Genomic DNA, 17,845 nt, shown 5'->3' with positions numbered 1-17,845 from the left:
CCATTCAGGTAGGCATTTCTTCTCAGACAGAACAAGCAAGCTTCTTGTTATATAGCTGCTTCTCTCATAAACACAAAGTAATCTTATGTAGATTTAAGTAAGGTTATATTCAGGAACAACTCTTTTTTGTCCTCCTCTTTCCCCTCCCTTTTCCTTTTTGATTCCACTCCCCACACTCTCTACAGAATCCTCTATGGGACAAACTTCTCAACAACAACACAGAGAAGATTACTAGATAGACTACAACACATCCCTCCCCTTTATAACAACCAGAATTGAATTGATTTAAAAATCAGTGACAAAGTCTTGAAGTCTTTTAGGTGGTCTCCTGTCACACACAAACTTCTCCTAATTCTTGGGTTTTCTGGCACAGGAGCTGTTAGTTATTTTTTTGTTGGTACTGAGGACTGTCCATCACTTTCATCAGTTTCCTCTGTGAGGTCAAAACTGGAGGAAAGATCAAATTCCTCTCCAGTTCTTCTCCATAGATCAGACTCCCCTCTTTTCTTATAGTATGCATACTGGAAAGTCTTGCTCAATTTATTTCCATCATCTAATATGACAAAATCTCCTCAAATGTTGTTTATTTGGTTTGGTCTAGAATATCAAGAACATCTATTTCTCACTTTATAAAGCAGCCATACTCAAACAAAGTATTGTTTGAGTATGAAATGCTCGCTGTTTCACAACCCGTTTCTGATCCACAATGCATTTTGTATTTTTGTTGCTTCTCCCTTAGCCATTCACAAATACCTGCATCCTCATAGTGAGATGGCATGGAAAGCCCTATCAGTTGTAGCCATTGGGCAAGTTTTGCAGTAGCTTTGCATCCTCTCAGCAGTTCAAAAAGTGATTTTCATGTAGTAGAATGAGGAGTAGTTTGATAAGCAAATAGTTTCATGGACTGTCTCTTTCCAATGAGGAGTAGTTTGATAAGCAAATAGTTTCATGGACTGTCTCTTTCCAAGGTTGTTGCGTAGTATCCAGTTGTAAAATATTTCACTAATCTGTTCATTCTTTCCACTAAGCCATTCCATTGAGGATGGTACAAGGAAATAGCCTTGTGTTTTATCCCATGGTTATGCAAGTACTGCTCCATTTCAAATGAAGTAAGCTGTGTCCCACCGTTAGTCACTAGTTCTTTAGGAAGGCCTTTTCTCACAAAAACTGCAACCATGAACTGGATCGTGGCTTGTTTGTAGTCATGTTGTCAGCAAATGAAACTTCTGACTACCTGGAATAGTAATCCACCATCACTATAACAAATCTTTGTTTTGCAGGCTGGTTATCAAAAAGTCCCATTATATCCTGAGCATGTTTTCCCCAGGAACCATTGGGATACTCGGAGTCAAAGGGGTGGTAAAATTCTTCTGCAATTTGTCACATACAGCACAAGCCATACAGTGCCTGATCATCTTTTACATGTGTTTGTCCATACCTGGCCACCAGAAACTTCTGATTCGCCTTTTTTGTCAAGCTCATGCCAGGTGAACTTCACGGGCAATTTTGATCACTTTTGCTTGTAAGGAGTTTGGCACCACCAAATGATCAGTCCTCAGCACCAGCTATTTATTTATTTATTTATTTATTTATTAAATTTATACCCCGCCCAAACTTACGTCTCTGGGTGGCTTTGAGAAGGGACAGCTCACTTGCTACATGCATGTATAGTTGAAGATGTTCAGGTACTTTGTTTTTGCATGGCCATCTATTCATTATGTAAAGTTTAAGTTCAGTAAGCAGCAGGGAAATTACTTGATTAGCAAGCCAGAGGTTGGCGGTTCAAATCCCCACTGGTATGTTTCCCAGACTATAGGAAATACCTATATCGGGCCGCAGCAATATAGGAAGATGCTGAAAGGCATCATCTCATACTGTGCGGGAGATGGCAATGGTAAACCTCTCCTGTATTCTACCAAAGACAACCACTGGCTCTGTGGTCACCAGGAGTCAACACTGACTCGACGGCATACTTTACCTTCAAGCACCTGATCAGCACTGAAGGCCCCAGCCACTTTCCACGCAGAAGGCGGTATAACTTCATGAGTGGATGAAGCTTTTTGTGCAGTTACAACTGCTTCATCCTCATCTTTCTGGGATCTCCTCTTGGCCTGGAAGTAGAAGTCAAGATAAATAATCTGCAGTTGTATTCCAAAGACCTGGAATATTCTACCTGGAAATAAAAATCCATGTCTGGTGATCCATTTGGCTATTCTTGGGGTTGCTTGACTTGAACCCCAAGTAGTAAATAAAGCAGATAAGGGTTTATGGTCTGACCATAAAGTGAATTTTCTGCCCCACGAGTAAGTCCTGAAGTGTCTCACTGCCCAGAAACATGCTAGAGCTTCTTTTTCAATGACTGAATACATCCTGAAGCAGTAAGCACTCTGGAAGCAAAGGCAAGTGTAACTTCCCTGTCCCTTTTTTGCTGGCTCAAGACAGCACTCAACCCATATTCAGAAGTATCAATGGCTACAATAGTGTGCCCGCTGGTGGGATGCCAGATGCTGGCAGAAAATTGGCGAGCGAGTGGGAGGAGCTGGTGGGCCGGCTTTCTGACTAGCCCGCCAGCCAATAGGTGCCAGGCAGAGGGGGGGGGGCAAGAAGAAGTGGACCAGCCCACCAGCCAGAAGCCGCAGGCGGGGGGGGGGGAGAAGCGGGTCAGAGAGGAGAAGCAGACTGGCCGGCCAGTGGAGGTGCAGATGTTCTGCGCCCGGCCCAGCTAGTTATGTATTATTTGGCCTTCAGGGCCCAGGCAGTGAGGCATTATAGTCTTCTGCTTGGTTTTCTGGAGTAAAATTGGGGGTCTGTATAGTGAGGAGGTAATTGCAGAAATAGGATCTCCATCGTTTCCAGGAAAGAGCAGGTTCTCCTGGGGTGGACCAAAAAAAAAGGTAGTGGTGCGGTCTGAGCCATGCTGCATTGGCATCCAGGATGGAGTAGGAAGATGTACATTCAAGGGTCGTGCAGGTCAGGAAGCTGGAGAAACAATTAGCAACAGCAAGAGTAGAAAGCAGTTCCGGAACACAGGCCCAGTAATAGCAACGAAATGAGGTTGCAAGAACATTCACAAGCTTTGCAAGCTCACACGCATGGCTAGTTCAACATCTCATCACCAAATATTTTATAGCTGCTTTCTTCATAAACACAAAGTAATCTTATATAGATTCAACTAAGGGTTTGTATGTTTATTATTTATTTATTTATTTATTTATTCAGAAACAACTCCATTTTCTTCTTCTCCTTTCCCCACCTTTTCCTTTCTGACTCCACCACCCACATTCTCTACAGGATCCCCTTTGTGACAATCTTCTCAATAACAAAACATAAGAGATTACTAGATAGAATACAAGACTTCTCTGTCACTGCATTTGGCATACAGAATTCTAAGTAGGTATTACCTACAGTTTTGATCATAAGGAAAAATCATGCCTTTCTTTATTGGGAGCAGGCCCTTGTTTCAGATAGGGTTGCTAAGTGTTTACTGATCTCTGCTCCTGTGTCTTTAACAGCAGCTTGATCAACAGGCATCAACAGATGATCATTTTTATCATATAATGCCATGAAAAGCTTAAGCTACTGACTTCTGCAGATCCAGTGCTAAGAACAGCACATAAGCAGGCCAGGCTGGTTTTCTTCTGATTAGTTGACAACACTAACTTCAGATATTGCTAGTCAACTCTTGAGTCAGTTATCTCTTGAACCAATCCAAAGTGTTTCAGTTATGTATCGGACTGGATAAAAACTTAGAGATGAATGCAATTGTGCAAGGAAAATGTCTGTTTTGTAGTTGCTTCTTGTTATTCAGGAGGGACATTCGAAGGAATGTCTTCCTGACAACAGAACGGAATGGCTATGGAATCTATGCTGCAGCACACATTAAGCTTAACTTTTGGCATTCTTATATGGCTTGGCATTACAAGAAATAACTGAACTTTGTTTGAGATGAGTACCAGTATCATTATGTACAGTAGAACAGAATGTGTTGGCTGCTCTGGCACACTAGGCTTACCAGATTCAAGTGCAGTGGTGGTGAACCATACTGTATATACTATGGCTGAAGAGACTGTTGGAGGATACTCCAAGAGCCTCCCCTCAACAAATCCTAGAAATAATGAGACAGTCTTCAGAAACAAGGCTACCACTATATCCACTATTGTGGATTTCAGGGATGACCTGGGCATGTTCCATTTATAGAGCATGACACTGGCCCTACTAGAGATGGCCTTTGGATTTTGGTGGAAAGTGTGCACAAAAATACCCTGATACTTTATTATCAGGTGTTCTGCTTTTCTCTTTCCTCCTTTTTGTTAATGCAGTATAGCCTTGCTCCTTTTTCCCCATGGGCCCATCTGGTTCCAATTGAATTAAATGTGTTAATCATTGTTCTTTATATAAACAAATACAGGATATAGCAAATACTGTATGTATCTTTCAGATGAAATACAAGCATGTAACATCTGTGAGTTGTACTGGTAAATGTTACTCCCCCAATAGGTCTCACAGCCTTCATTGTTCTATTCCAGTTGGTCTTTCAGATTTTCTTACAGGAATTCTTATTGCAAAACATGGATTAAGACCGAAATAAATTCCTTGCATCCAGATTGGTATCTTGCTGCTTCTCTCTGCCTATTCTCCAAACTCTGGCGGTGTTCAGTCCCGAAGATTGAGTCACCCCATTGCCCAGATGGATCTCGCCCTGGACAGGCTTTGGGATTGTTTACATTCCCTACTTCAAAGTGTGGGAGGGAAGAGCTCAGATGCAGCTTTTTTTCCCCATGCAGGTTTTTAAAAATCTCATTATTTAGTCTTGGGGACTTTAATAGAAATGAGATACAATGGATGCAATTAAGATTGTTTCGTCTGTTTGTCTTTTGATGTACTGCCCTCTGGCTAAAATAAAACTTACTTGGGAGGGGAAAGCCCCACCCTGGCAATGACTTGCAACAACTGATTTTGTTTAAAAGACACTCACACTAAAAGGAACGGGAAAACATGGGCATGGTTACAACTGGAGCTTATAAAAGCAAAACAGGAAAACTGTGGAGGAACTTTTGTGGTGGAAGGGGTTAAATGAAATCCAACTCTCCTTTTCCTGTGCAGTAAGGATTAGTAACCAAACAGAAGCTAGAGGAGTGAGGAGGGTGTTAGAATCACTGACTGAAGACTGGAGAAGCTGGATACTGGAGTGTTGCTCTGAGTGGGGTTGCTGCCTCTTGCCGTCATCTGCAAATACACATGTGGCAGGTAAGTCTGAGCTTTGGATTATGGACAGTGTGGTTCTTTGCTCCTCTGTGGCTCAAGTTGTCAAATTATCCAATTTAGCATTGACAGTTTAGGGAGTTCTGTTTCTAACCACTTTTTAATCAGCCTGATTAAAGTTTAAGAAATAAGAGGGGAAGAGAGCATTGTGCTGAATGGAGCCTTGCAGTTATAATCATCAGATTCCCTGGCAAAGAGAGAAAAAGAAAGGGGCTTTACATATTAAATGGCTGCTAGCTTATTACTGGCTGCAGTTATTTGACTATAATCAAATTGCTCTGATATTCTCATGGGAGGGATTGTTCTATGAACTTGATGATCTGCCTTTGAGATAATCCTCTCACAATTGAGCTTAGGATATGTTTAAATAAATGCATATATACTTACCAGAGTTTTCATGTGTGGAATATTTATGAGGGAGCTCTTGCGTGTGAGAAAAGTAAGCCCAAGTTTGGGGGCTGTTGTACTGTGAAGTCCATTGCTTGCTGCACCTGCTTCTAATTTATACAACTCTCAACCCTTGCTTCTGTGTATATGTATGGGTTCTTATGGGTTATTTGAAAAAAAAACAATGGTGGGTCTTATTAGTTCAGGTTGCAATCACTTTACAATTTTCAGTTATGCTTGAGTGCCAGCTGCTGACCAAGCTCAGCTCAGTGGGTGATACCATACAACTGGCTCAGCCCAGAACTGGCTGGCATAGACTGATTAAAAATCATGCTGCCACAGGTTAAAACAGTTACAGGAATCATTCCACAGATTCTTTTGAGCTGTTCCAAAAGCTCTAGATGGGAGTCCATGGAAACGCTGGAAAAGAAATACTTTGTGTTGGGATGGGTTTGCAGGATCAAGCGCCTCACTGCCTTTTACCATGTGGTTTCCCCTATGACTGAAAAAGTTAACGGACAATCTCCTTCAGATTTCTGCCTTTACCTTTCTACAAGATAGTATCTTTCTAAACTACTGAACTTGCATTGCCATTTTGGTGTATAATGAAGCTCAGGGTACAAATGCTTAGCAGGCAGCTTCAGCAGAGCAAATAGGATATGGTACTCTGGGGGGCTCCTGAACCTGGAGAGGAGAGCTGGTCTTGTGATCGCAAACATGAATTGCCCTCTTTGCCAAAGCAGGGGCCACCTTGGTTTGCATTTGGATGCAAAAACATTCCCCTTAGGGGATGGGGCCCGTAGCTCAGTAGAGAAACATCTGCATTTTTGCATGTAGAACATCCCAGGTTCACACCTTGGCATCACCAGGAGGCTTTTCACACAGTTGGCTTTACCACAGGTTTACTGCGAGGCTTTACTGTGAGTTTGTGGCATAATAGATATTCTGACGCAAAAAGAGTTTTGTTTGTTTTTACCCCAAACATAAATCGGGCTAGGTTCCAATACAGAGGGAAAACCCTGAATCATGTGTGAAGTTCTCTCTGAGCACAGACAATGGGGTAAATCTGACCGATACGTAGATGCAACCCCACCCTTCTAAAGTAAAGTCGCTGTCTGAAAAAGCTCCAGGTAGAGCTGTGAGGAGCCACCTAATGGTGCAGTGGGGAAATGACTTGACTAGCAAGCCAGAGGTTGCCGGTTCGAATCCCCACTGGAATGTTTCCCAGACTATGGGAAACACCTGTATCAGGCAGCAGTGATATAGGAAGATGCTGAAAGGCATCATCTCATACTGTGTGGGAGGAGGCAATGGTAAACCCCTCCTGTATTCTACCAAAGACAACCACAGGGCTCGGTGGTCGCCAGGAGTCGACACAGACTCGACGGCACATTTTATTTTACTAGAGCTGTGAGACACTTCAGCCTGAAACCTTGGAGAGCTGCTGCCAGTCAGTATAGACCAGGCTTCCCCAATCTGCAGCCCTCCAGATGTTGTTGAACTATAACTCCCAGCATCCCTAGCCACAATTTAATGGGGAAGCCTGGTGTGTAGACCAGGAGTTCTCAATGTTGGGTCTCCAGGTGTTATTGGACTTCAACTCCCATAATCTCCAACCAAAGGCCACTGGGGTGGGGGATTATGGGGGCTGCAGTCCAACAGCATCTGGCGACCCAATGTTGAGAATCTCTGGTGTAGACAATAGAGAGCTAGATGGACCAAGGGTCTGACTCAGTATAAGGCAGCTTTTGATGTTCCTATGTTGAGCTTAAATACTTCACAATACCACTTCTGTAAACCGCATCAGTGGCAAACAGCACAGCCTGCCACACAGCTATGGCTGTAATAATCCATTACTTTGAAGAAATCTCAATTAAGCAGGCTGTGGATTGTTGCATAGGTGAGCAGTGACTGGTTTGATTAGATACTATCTACTGCTGCATAGAACATCAGTGTTGTTTTTAATTATCAAGTTTTGCATACTAGTTTTACAGGAGAATTTTAAAAATAACCCTTCAGAAGCATTTGATGGTTTCGTTTCTGGATTTGATTTTGAGAATTTGCAATTTGGAATGAGTTATATGCTGCAAAGTAAGTTTAGCGTTTGAACTGAAGTTGCTTGAAATATAAAAAATTAATATCGGTTTATTTGCAGTTTAGCTTCCCCTTGGCTGAAAATTAAACAAAGCAAGCACATCAAGTTAAAGTTTGTACAAATGTTAATAAAGTGTTACGTTGTGAATCAGAAAATGTTAACATGTAACAAAAATGTGTTTTTAATTACAGAGCATATTTGAAAACCTTTTGTAAAGTATACAAATGGTTAAAATAAATTAAAGTCTTTTGTCTAAAAAGTGCTATGGGATTTCTGACATGCACTAAATAGTGAGCAATATAACATTGTGTTGTATGTCTTCTATGTTTTGAAACCTAAAATAGAAGGGCTGCCTCCTGAGAGGTGAGAGAGAGAGTTTGGTACCATAGCTTAAGTTATTTGACTAGTGGCAAATTATACATTAAACTAGCTGACCCCACACAGAGCATCTGTGTGACAATATATTCCCCCCACCTTCTGCCCACATCTCTCCTGGCCTCCTCCCACCTTCTGCCCACATCTCTCCTGGCCTCCTCCCACCTTCTGCCCACGTCTCTCCTGCCCCATGTCCTCCTCTGTCCTGGCCCTCCAAAGGGCAGCGAGGCTTCACCCGCTGCCCGTCCTCCTCCATCCCAGCCCTCCGTCCTCCTCCTCGGCTCCCTCCCCAGCATTTTTGGGAGCCCCGCCCTCCTCTTCCCCCATTCTCATCTTCCCTCAGCCCTCCAAAGGGCAGCGCCAGTCCTCTTCTGTCCCGGCCCTCCGTCCTTCTCCTCCGTTCCCTTCCCACTGGGTGCGGCTCCTCTCCGCAGCTCAGCTCCACTGCCTGCCACCTCCGCCTTTCCATTGGTCATGGCTGCAGTGGGGGTGGGGCTTGCCATGCATCCCTACACATCCCCACACATTCTGGCTAAGAGAATGCATGGAGGGAGGCCAGCAGTGGCCCGGGTTCAGCTCACCACTACTGCCCTCTTAGCCCTGCCCCCGTCTGATGCATGAAGCAGTTAGCCACACACCCTGCATCCAACATCAGATTGGGGGTGTGGTTTAGGTCCCAAATGGGGCTGCAGGGCCCCGTTTGGGACCTAAACCAGCCAGCACTGCAATTGCAGCGCAGCCGGAGTGGCTCTTCCTGTAGGCCGTGCTGTGAACGTGGTGCTGGAGGATCTAGCTCTCAAACAGGGCTGCATGGCACCATTTGGGACCTAAACCATGGTATTATGAAATACCTCCTTAAGCATATTCTCCAGGTGCCTACTTTACTATCTTTGAGATGCCAACTGAAAGCAATTCTGTTCCTCTAAGACTTTGGCAGCATATAAAGTGGAAGTGCTTTTATCTATTATTTTTATTGGCTACTGCTGTGTTTTGTTTTGTAGCTGTTCTAGTGAATCAACCTTTTAATATATGTGTTTTAAATATTTGTCAGGCACCTTGAAAATTGGCCGGTACATAGGAACATAGAAAGCTGCCATATACTGAGTCAGACCATAGGTCCATCTCGCTCAGTATTGTCTACACAGACTGGCAGCAGCTTCTCCAAGGCTGCAGGCAGGAATCTCTCTCAGCCCTATCTTGGAGATGCCAGAGAAGGAACTTGGAGCCTAGAGGCTCTTTCCAGAGCGGCTCCATCTCCTAAGGGGAATATCTTACAGTGCTCACACTTCTAGTCTCCCTTTCATATGCAACCAGGGTGGATCCTGCTTAGCTTAAGGGGACAAGTCATGCTTGCTACCACAAGACCAGCTGTGATATAATTTAAAAAATGTTTTATGAATATGCAACCGTGTTTTATGGCTAGATAACAGCTGACAGTGTTGCTTGTATGCAAAATATCAATTAACAATTCAGAAATTCAATAAAGTTTAATGAACATGAGAATTCTAAGCCAGAACATTTGTATGGAAGGAGATCTTAAGAGTACTAGAAGGCACAGCAGATTTATAAAAGCTTAATCAAAATAACACACTCTAATGCAGAAGAAAAGCCTTTTTGGTACGCCAGTTCTGTTCCATCATAACTTTCTGTATACTGAAGCACTTTCTTATCAGTGAATCTGTTTTGTGGATACACTCATGTACTTGTGTCCTGCACATTTCCACAGATTGTCTCTTGTATACCATATGTGTCTTTGCACCTCATGCAAAAAATGAATATTGTATACAAGATATAATTTTGTATGGAAACTCTGCAATGTTATTATAAGAGAAATTTAATCCTAGGTTCAGGATGCAGCTGTGAAAACTCAGTAATTATTATTTGCAGAACAAACAGCAGGTTTTATTTTTGAGAACACACATATTTTCGATATGTTTTGTTCTGATCACACAGTCAGTCTCCCAACTGCTTCCTTTCATATCAAACTGCAGTGCCAACTGAGAGATTCCACAAGTGCACACTCACAAGACTGTGTTAGTGTGACTGGGGGTGGTGCCTGGCCTTGCAAGTGATGCAGACTGGAGTTGTGTTTTTCTTTGGGATTAAAACTTACTTCAGAAAAATAATCTTTATAAGCTTTGATTTAATTGATGTTCTTCTGGTAAATACTGACAGCACAAAATAGGTATAAGAGTTTCAGTTGCTCTCACTACTGATGTGAGATTAACAACACATGTTGAAAGCCACTTTTATAGGCCTGGAATGTAATTTGGTGGTGGGATGTCTCTCCGTCCCCCAAATCCAAAAGGCCCAATCCATAAGAACATAAGAACAGCCCTGCTGGATCAGGCCCAAGGCCCATCTAGTCCAGCATCCTGTTTCGCACAGTGGCCCACCAGATGCCATTGGGAGCCTACAGTCAGGAGTTGAGGGCATGCCCTCTCACCTGCCATTACTCCCCTGCAACTGGTACTCAGAGGCACCCTGCCCTTGAGGCAGGAGGTGGCCTACAGCCCTCCAACTAGTAGCCATTGATAGTCTATTGAGTGATGGGGCATTTTCCCCAGATGCTTGGTCTCCAAGTAGGCATTGAATAACCAGCCACTGAAAGAAAGGGAATTAAGAAAGAAGTGATAATGGGGGAAAGAAGAAGCAGTGTTCCCTCTAACCGGTATTCCCAGATGTTATTGACTACAACTCCCATAATCCCCAAGCCAAGGCTATTGCAGCTGGAGATGCTGGGAGTTATAGTCATCAACATCTGGGAATACCGGTTAGAGGGAACACTGAGGATAAGGTATTAATATTGGCCAGGATCCAAACAGCTCTGTGCACAAATATAATGCACTTCCACTAGTAGGAAGAGAAGTAACTGACTTTCCCCCCCAACCACACACTTTTTTACTTCATTGAAACCTTCTCTTGAGGGTCACCAGAACTTCAGGAATTGTGTGTGTGTGTGCCCAAGTAGGTGCAGTGGAAGGGGTGATGGAAAAGTTTTGTTGTGTGCACACAAGTTTGCACGTGATCCTTTACATCCCAGTCCTAAACTATTATTATTTATCCAGTGCCTTCAGTGTACTTGGTGCTTTATTTATTGCAGTTATTTGTTCCACCTTTCATCCTCCAGGGAGTTCAGGGCAGCAATCTGACCATGGTTACAGCATTTGTCTCACATGCTTTAAGTGTGGACAGCAGGTGGTGGTGGGGACTTGTGTGAGGGAAGGACTTGTAAGTGTGCTCGCAGGATGTTGTATCTAAGTAAAGCACCCTTGCTTTTTCTAATGTCTGAAGAGGGCTATTATAGTCATTGGCCAAAACTCAAGTCAGTTTTGTGACATTAATGAATGTTGGGGATTTGAACCACAGCCCTCCCTACGCCTACTCGGATGCCTCTCCACGACAATTACTTTAATCAAAAAAACATAAGATGGGGAGCAGAATTCAGTAAATATGAGATTCTTCAAGCTTTGTGCTTCTAAACATGAGAAAATAAACGGGAACAGATATTTCTGTGCAAATCCACTGTCAAAATCCATACACCAGCTTTGAGGATTATAAAATGTTATATAAGTACATTATCTGCTGTGCGATGGTACAGAGAAATAAATTAGATTATTTCCCACACCCCAGCCCAGATGCAAGAGGTGGCTCAACACCAGATAGCCAAGGACATTTGCAGCAGCTGTGAAATCTCCAGACTTTGAGGACTCTGACAGCACCCAAGAGACAGATGCACCAGGGAGACCTAATTTCCAGCTCTGTGTTCCTTTTAACTCTTGGCTTGATAGCTGTCCTGCTGCCCCAGGAGTCAAAGCCTTGACATGTTTTAAATAAATCTCTGCTTACAGGGAGCCTGACATAAATACTTGGTATTAAAATTATATTGTGAAGGAAGCCAATATTAACATAAGTAAACATGATCATGTCGTATAAATTCTTTCCAGGTGTTCTTTCTGTTAATGGAGGGCAGGGCTTTTCAAAACAAACTGAGGGCTTGTTATCCAACACTAAACACTCCAGGGTATTTTAGCTGTGTGTGCTTGCTAGCTGCGTTGGATCACTTTATTGAGCACTGTTTTTTCACAGTTCAGAGTAATCATAGGAGTGGAAGTGAAGACTGATAAGGAAGAAGTAGACCACTTTTCCAAAATATAAAGTTTGAGTTGATAATTAAAGTGTTAAAATTGTATCATGTTGCTGGTGATTCCTTTGTGTGGGTGTGGGTACGTGTGTGCACGGATGTGTTCACATGCTCGTGTGTGTCTTTAGATTGTAAGCCTTTTTGGGACAAGGAACCATTTTCTCAAACCTTTTGCTATGGTTACACCACTCTGGGCTCCTTGGAGGAAGAGTGGGATATAAATGCAATCAATCAATCAATCAATCAATCAATAAAAATTTAATTAATTTGTTAAAATGATATATAAGTTTTTAGAAACATGGCTGTTTGTTTCTTGAAGTGTACAGCTAGAATGCGTCTTCTCATCTAGATTGGAACTGAAGTCAGGGTACTGTGTGAGTTTCCATAATTGTAACATATCTGTGTGTTACTTCGCTAAAGTTACTTTCAGGAGGTGATGAAGAACACGTTGTTCAGCGAATATCCAGATTGGGATGAAAGACACACACACACACCCCAAAAAGCATGTCTTATCTCCTTCCTTAGGTTGGTGCTTTGATTATGTCAAAAACAAGCTAGGAAAAAGCTGAGGATCCACAAACACATTCTGGCATTATGTTGAGAATAGTCTTAGTCTTTTGTTACATGTAATTTAAGTACCACTGAATGTCTGAGTTTAGGTCAGCCCCACAGCTTGCTGGCTTCACTTTCCTTGGGATTAGAACTCTGACCCCAGGGCCTCCAAGAAGCTAGCAAGCTCTTGATAAGCCTTTTCTTCCTGGGGAGCTCCAGCAGTGCCCTGCCTGAACTTAGAGCCCTTTTGGACTGTTGTAGTAGGGTGTGGGGGGCACCCTGCTACAAAAGAATAGCCAGTCTTATAAAAGACTGGTAATTCTTTTATAGGTTTCTGGGTGGTGGGTGAAGAAGCTAATAGTTCTAGATTATCCTAGATGGTTCTCATTCCTGAGGAAGTGGCCATTGGTAAAATGTCACAAAGGCATATATTTCCTGCCTTCTGGGAGAGACTCGGGGAAAGGTGTAGGTAGGGTGACTTCATCCTCCCTCTCCTTGGAGGTTTGTTTGTATGAGCCAGTGTGGAAAAAAAGTGCAGGCTGCTATAGAGGGAATGACTCAATGAAGAAGTTTAGAGAGAGTCCTAGAAGGGAATACAAAGAGCAAAAGCTGCAACATCCCAGGATGTTGGGTTTGGTCTCTTTGGAGTAATATGTTGCTGACTTAGAAGGTAGCCGGCTAGTCTTACATCTTCATTCAAAGCTCAACCTGTATTTGTGTAAAGAAACCAAATACTGCAAAGACTCTATGTCCATCTGCAGCCACTATTTTCCAAGGGAAACAAGAATCTAAGACACAATGTAGGCCACTACTGGACTTTCTCACCACTCATGGAAGTGGAGCAACTGGATTTAGTGTAAGAAGAAATTTTGAAAAGTCCACTGTCTCCAAGAGAGGAAGTGCTACAAAGTTGACCAATTTACCCTCAGCCTGTCACTTCATAACAATTTGTGACATTTATATCCCACCTTTCAATTGAACTCAAGTTGGTGTATATTGAGTCTACTGTCTACCCTGGTAGGTATGCAGTCTCCTATCTACCCACTGACCAGACCCAGGTGGGCCTTTTGAACTTCATCAAGGTCCAGCGCTCATATTGTAGTGGAGCTAGAGTGATCCTGATCCCTATACCTTTTGTGTTGGCCCACTTAGAAACAAACAAGACGTGCATACAAACATATGCTACGGAGGCATGCTTCCAAACATGCTTCTCTGTTTTTGCCCCAAAATAGCTGCAGAGATGACCAGGGTGTTCCCAGAGATATAACTTAACTCTTTCCATTCATGCTGTTTTCCTGCCAAAAGTTTCACTCTAAATCAGTGATTTGCTCCAAAGTGGCATTTTGAGGAAATTGTTGCTTCAGGGGTAATTTTAAGTGGGAAAACAGTGGGAGGGGAGTGAACTCCCCCTCTCCACATGTCCTAATTCTGACCAGTCTCCTGCACACCTGTTTTTGGCAACAACAACAACAAAAAGCACACTTCTATAGCACATGCTTGCATGCTCATCTAGCTCGATGCTTTGCTATTTTTAGAAGACTACAGCATGGCTCATAATTTGCCTAAAACTGGAGGAAATTGGAAGATAGGCTTATGCATCTTATTAAGGGCTGCTTATCTTCTCAACCATAATTTCAGCAATGGTAGGGTAGCTACATCATGTATCATTAGACCATAGTCTGGCCATATCAAACACAAGTGGGTGCAACTGAGTTCTGATGCCATGATTTCAAGGGAAAATTGCTTCCAGAAGAAAGAATTTAGAGCACAGGAGTATCAGAGAAGCGATGGAGTGGGTTTTACCTTTTATCCACCTGCTGTTTGTCTGCTCCAAATTAACCTTCTGGGTGCTTTCCAGACTGTGTGGGAGGAAGTGGTGTAAAATCTGATGGCAAACCCTAATGTTTTGAAGCTGGTTAGAGTTAGCCATGTTGGATTGTACACCACTTCCTCCCATGCTGAGGCTTTGAGGGTATAGGAGGGGGTGGGTGATGTGGTGGCTCCCCGCCCCCCCCCCACACAGTGACTTTGCACAAGAGTGCCAGACTCTTGCAAAAAAAAAATTGGCCATTTTTTTCGGTACTGCTGATACCATTGCACAAGAGAATGAAAGGGGGTACTAAAGCAAAACACACAAACAAAATGTCTCCCTAGACCAAGAAGTAGATGAGTTATTTCAATTACTCACAACAATAATCATAAAACACACAGATACTAAAAGGCACAGAAGGAAAAATACAACTGCAATCCTATGCACTCTTACTTGGGAGGAAGCCCATTGAACTAAATGGTTTGCTCTTGAGTAAACCCAGCAAGCCTGCAAACTGTTCTCAAAACTAAAAAAAAATCAGCTACTGTTTTATAATGCACATGCAACACTTTATAACTGAAATGTCACGTTAAGATCCAAATACAAGCTGTGGCTGTGTGAATGACACCTTGCTGTTCCCGTATGCAAGATAGTGTCAAAACCCAGGTCGTACGAACACACACAAAGACTATAAATAGTGAAGCGATTTTAAGTTGCTGTCTGGAAAGCACCCTGGAATTAGTTTTTCTTTTCTAAAATTAATGTTTTAACTCCGTTACATGTATATGTATGTGACATGTAGCTGGTCTTTAAACTGTTGCTAAGCTGGAGTTGCAATGCCTTCTTGTACACTGGCTTCCATTTGTTGTATTACCAGTTGCCAGAGACAACACTGAATGGGACAGAAGCTTGCTTAAGTAGCCACTAGTTTGCTGATTTGAATCCATTGAATCCAACTGCAATTTCAACATGACTTTTACAACCACCTTGATTATATGCATGCAAAGATATGATTATCTTTTTCTTCTAGCCCAGCATCTTTTCGGGCTAAACCTCTCTCTTGTTCTATGTTCTGTTTCCCTCGAACACATTCACTAATATATCAAGGCCTATACGGTTAAAAGTAATGAGCAAGTACTCCTTATTGGTCTATCTCCACATGCAATCTTTCACATCTCATACATATGAAACAAATGGGTTTTTTTAAAAATGTAAATGCTATTTGTATGATTTTTCTTTTGCTGCAGTTTCCATTTATATGGGAGCCCAAGCATTCAGTATGTTACATGTGTTATAGTGGTGCCATTTTATTGTTTATGGCATGATAGTTTTGAATGGCTGTTTATATTTTTATTCTGTAAGATGGTATTTATGAACATCATGCTGTTTTCTAATCATGACTTATGAGGGGAACTTATTGGTGGTACCAGTTATGGTACTCTGCCTCCTTTACAATTCCACCTTGTGCCAAATTGTATGATATTTAGGTGCCTGGTAAAAATGTTACCAGGCTTTCAGTTGTATTTTAATTAACTTTTAGTTTCTCTTGAGAATTTTCCTGCTGTTTTATTTAACTCTTTCTAAGCTTAGGAAGTTGACTTATACAAAGTTGGACTACTGGTCCATCTAGCTCAGAAATATGTGTACTGACTGACAGCAGCTCTCCAGACAGGAATATTTTTCAGTCCCACCACTGACCTATGGGCTTTGCACAGGTTTAATATGCTTCTTTTTAGTATAAGATGTTTTGAGGATCTGCTCCGGAAAGACAAGGTGAGACTGTGCTAAATAAATACATTTTAGCTGTCATTATTTTGGTCTTCAGTGTTGAGTAAATCTACCTGCTTTTATTTCTCCACAGAACATGATGGTGTTTCGGTTCCTCCTGCTTGTGTTAACAGTGGTGCCGCCCTCTGTGTCAGCAGTAAGTACGGAAAGTGTTTGTCTGAGTAGCTCTTGCCAGAATTTGAGTAAGAGCAAGAAGCAAAGGTATCTTGTGGAAGATGTGTGGTAGCAAAACAGAGCTAGGAAACACAGTACATAAATGCCATTTATGGCGTTGTGCTTTTGATAACAATGTTTCCTGTTTCGGCAGTCTTAATTGTTGTGGGAAATCTAAAGGTTTCAAACTGAAGAATAGTGAGTGGGAATTAATGAGTCACGTGATTTGCCTGAACCTTGCCCATAGGAAGTCCACCACTGGGCAGTCCACCATTGCAGTAGCAGATCCAGGCCAGCAGCAGCCCGTGTTCAGCCACCACAGCCCCACTCGCCCCACCCCCATCTGACATCAGATGCAGGGGTTAGCCACGCCCCCACATCTGACGTCAGATGTGGGAGATGTGGTCTGGCTCCTGAACGGGGCCATGTGCAGAGGCATAACTATAACAGGGCAAGGGGAGACAGTTGTCTGGGGGCCCACTGCTTAGGGCTCCCCCCAGAGGCAAGTCACATGACTGACTCCCCCAGCCGTGCACCCACCCAGGCTTCCTTCAATGAAGGATGAATTGTGTTCATCCTCCGAAATTGATGTGAGTGTTAAGACCTGGAGCTACCAGGACAGCATGTTTTTCTCTAGTACCATTAAATGGCTTGCATCGTCCACAATTTACAAAACCTTTTAAAAGATAATTTGGGATGATGTTCTATTGTGGCAGCTGAGCTTCAGTGGGGGGGGCATTTTAAAATCTTGTCTCTGGGCCCACTACAACCTTGCTACGCCCCTGGCCCTGTGGCCCCATTCGAGAGTTAGATCCAGGCCAGTGCTGCATCTACAGTGCAGCCAGGAGCGACTCTCCCTGGCCGCTTCCCAAAAGGGGCCACAGGGCTGCATTCAGGAGCTAGATTGGGGCCAGAGCTGTGTTCACAGCACAGCCAGAAGTGGCTCTCCCTGAGGGAGAACCACTCCTGGCCGCGCTGCGAATGCAGCACTGGCCATTTAACTCCAGAATGGGGTCACACAGCCCCTGCTCGAGAGCTAAACCAGCCCCCCCTGCTTCTGACATCAGATGTGGGGCCCCTGAGGGGCGGCAAACCGGGTTCTTTGAATCTATCCAGAATGATTTTGCCCAATCAACAGGCCTCACCTACTAGTTATCAATACAAGAAAGGGCATATGTGCAGTACCTCTGATAGCTGGAGCAATAACTATGGGTTGCAAGCTGTAATTGGTTCAACCAGTATTCAACAAAAGCATCTGTAATTAGTGGGGCTGTGAGTT

The 17,845-nt window shown here is 43.1% G+C and overlaps 1 protein-coding gene across 4 annotated transcripts in view; it reads left to right on the top strand.

Moving 5' to 3' along the window:
- Window positions 1-4,980: 4,980 nt before the first annotated feature.
- Window positions 4,981-17,845, top strand: part of PAPLN (papilin, proteoglycan like sulfated glycoprotein) — a 93,571-nt gene continuing 80,706 nt past the window's right edge. The window contains exons 1-2 of one of the 4 annotated variants that reach the window (XM_053255540.1): window positions 4,981-5,247; window positions 16,487-16,549. In XM_053255540.1, the coding sequence (XP_053111515.1) occupies window positions 5,239-5,247; window positions 16,487-16,549 (72 nt within the window). In that variant the 5' untranslated portion in view covers window positions 4,981-5,238. The remainder of the gene's footprint in view (window positions 5,248-16,486; window positions 16,550-17,845) is intronic. The other 3 variants (XM_053255508.1, XM_053255525.1, XM_053255515.1) reach the window with 3 other exon arrangements.

This window comes from Hemicordylus capensis, chromosome 1 (genome assembly GCF_027244095.1).
Source record: "Hemicordylus capensis ecotype Gifberg chromosome 1, rHemCap1.1.pri, whole genome shotgun sequence".
Taxonomy (NCBI): Eukaryota; Metazoa; Chordata; class Lepidosauria; order Squamata; family Cordylidae; genus Hemicordylus; species Hemicordylus capensis.
This window is presented reverse-complemented; position numbering and strand designations above follow the sequence as displayed.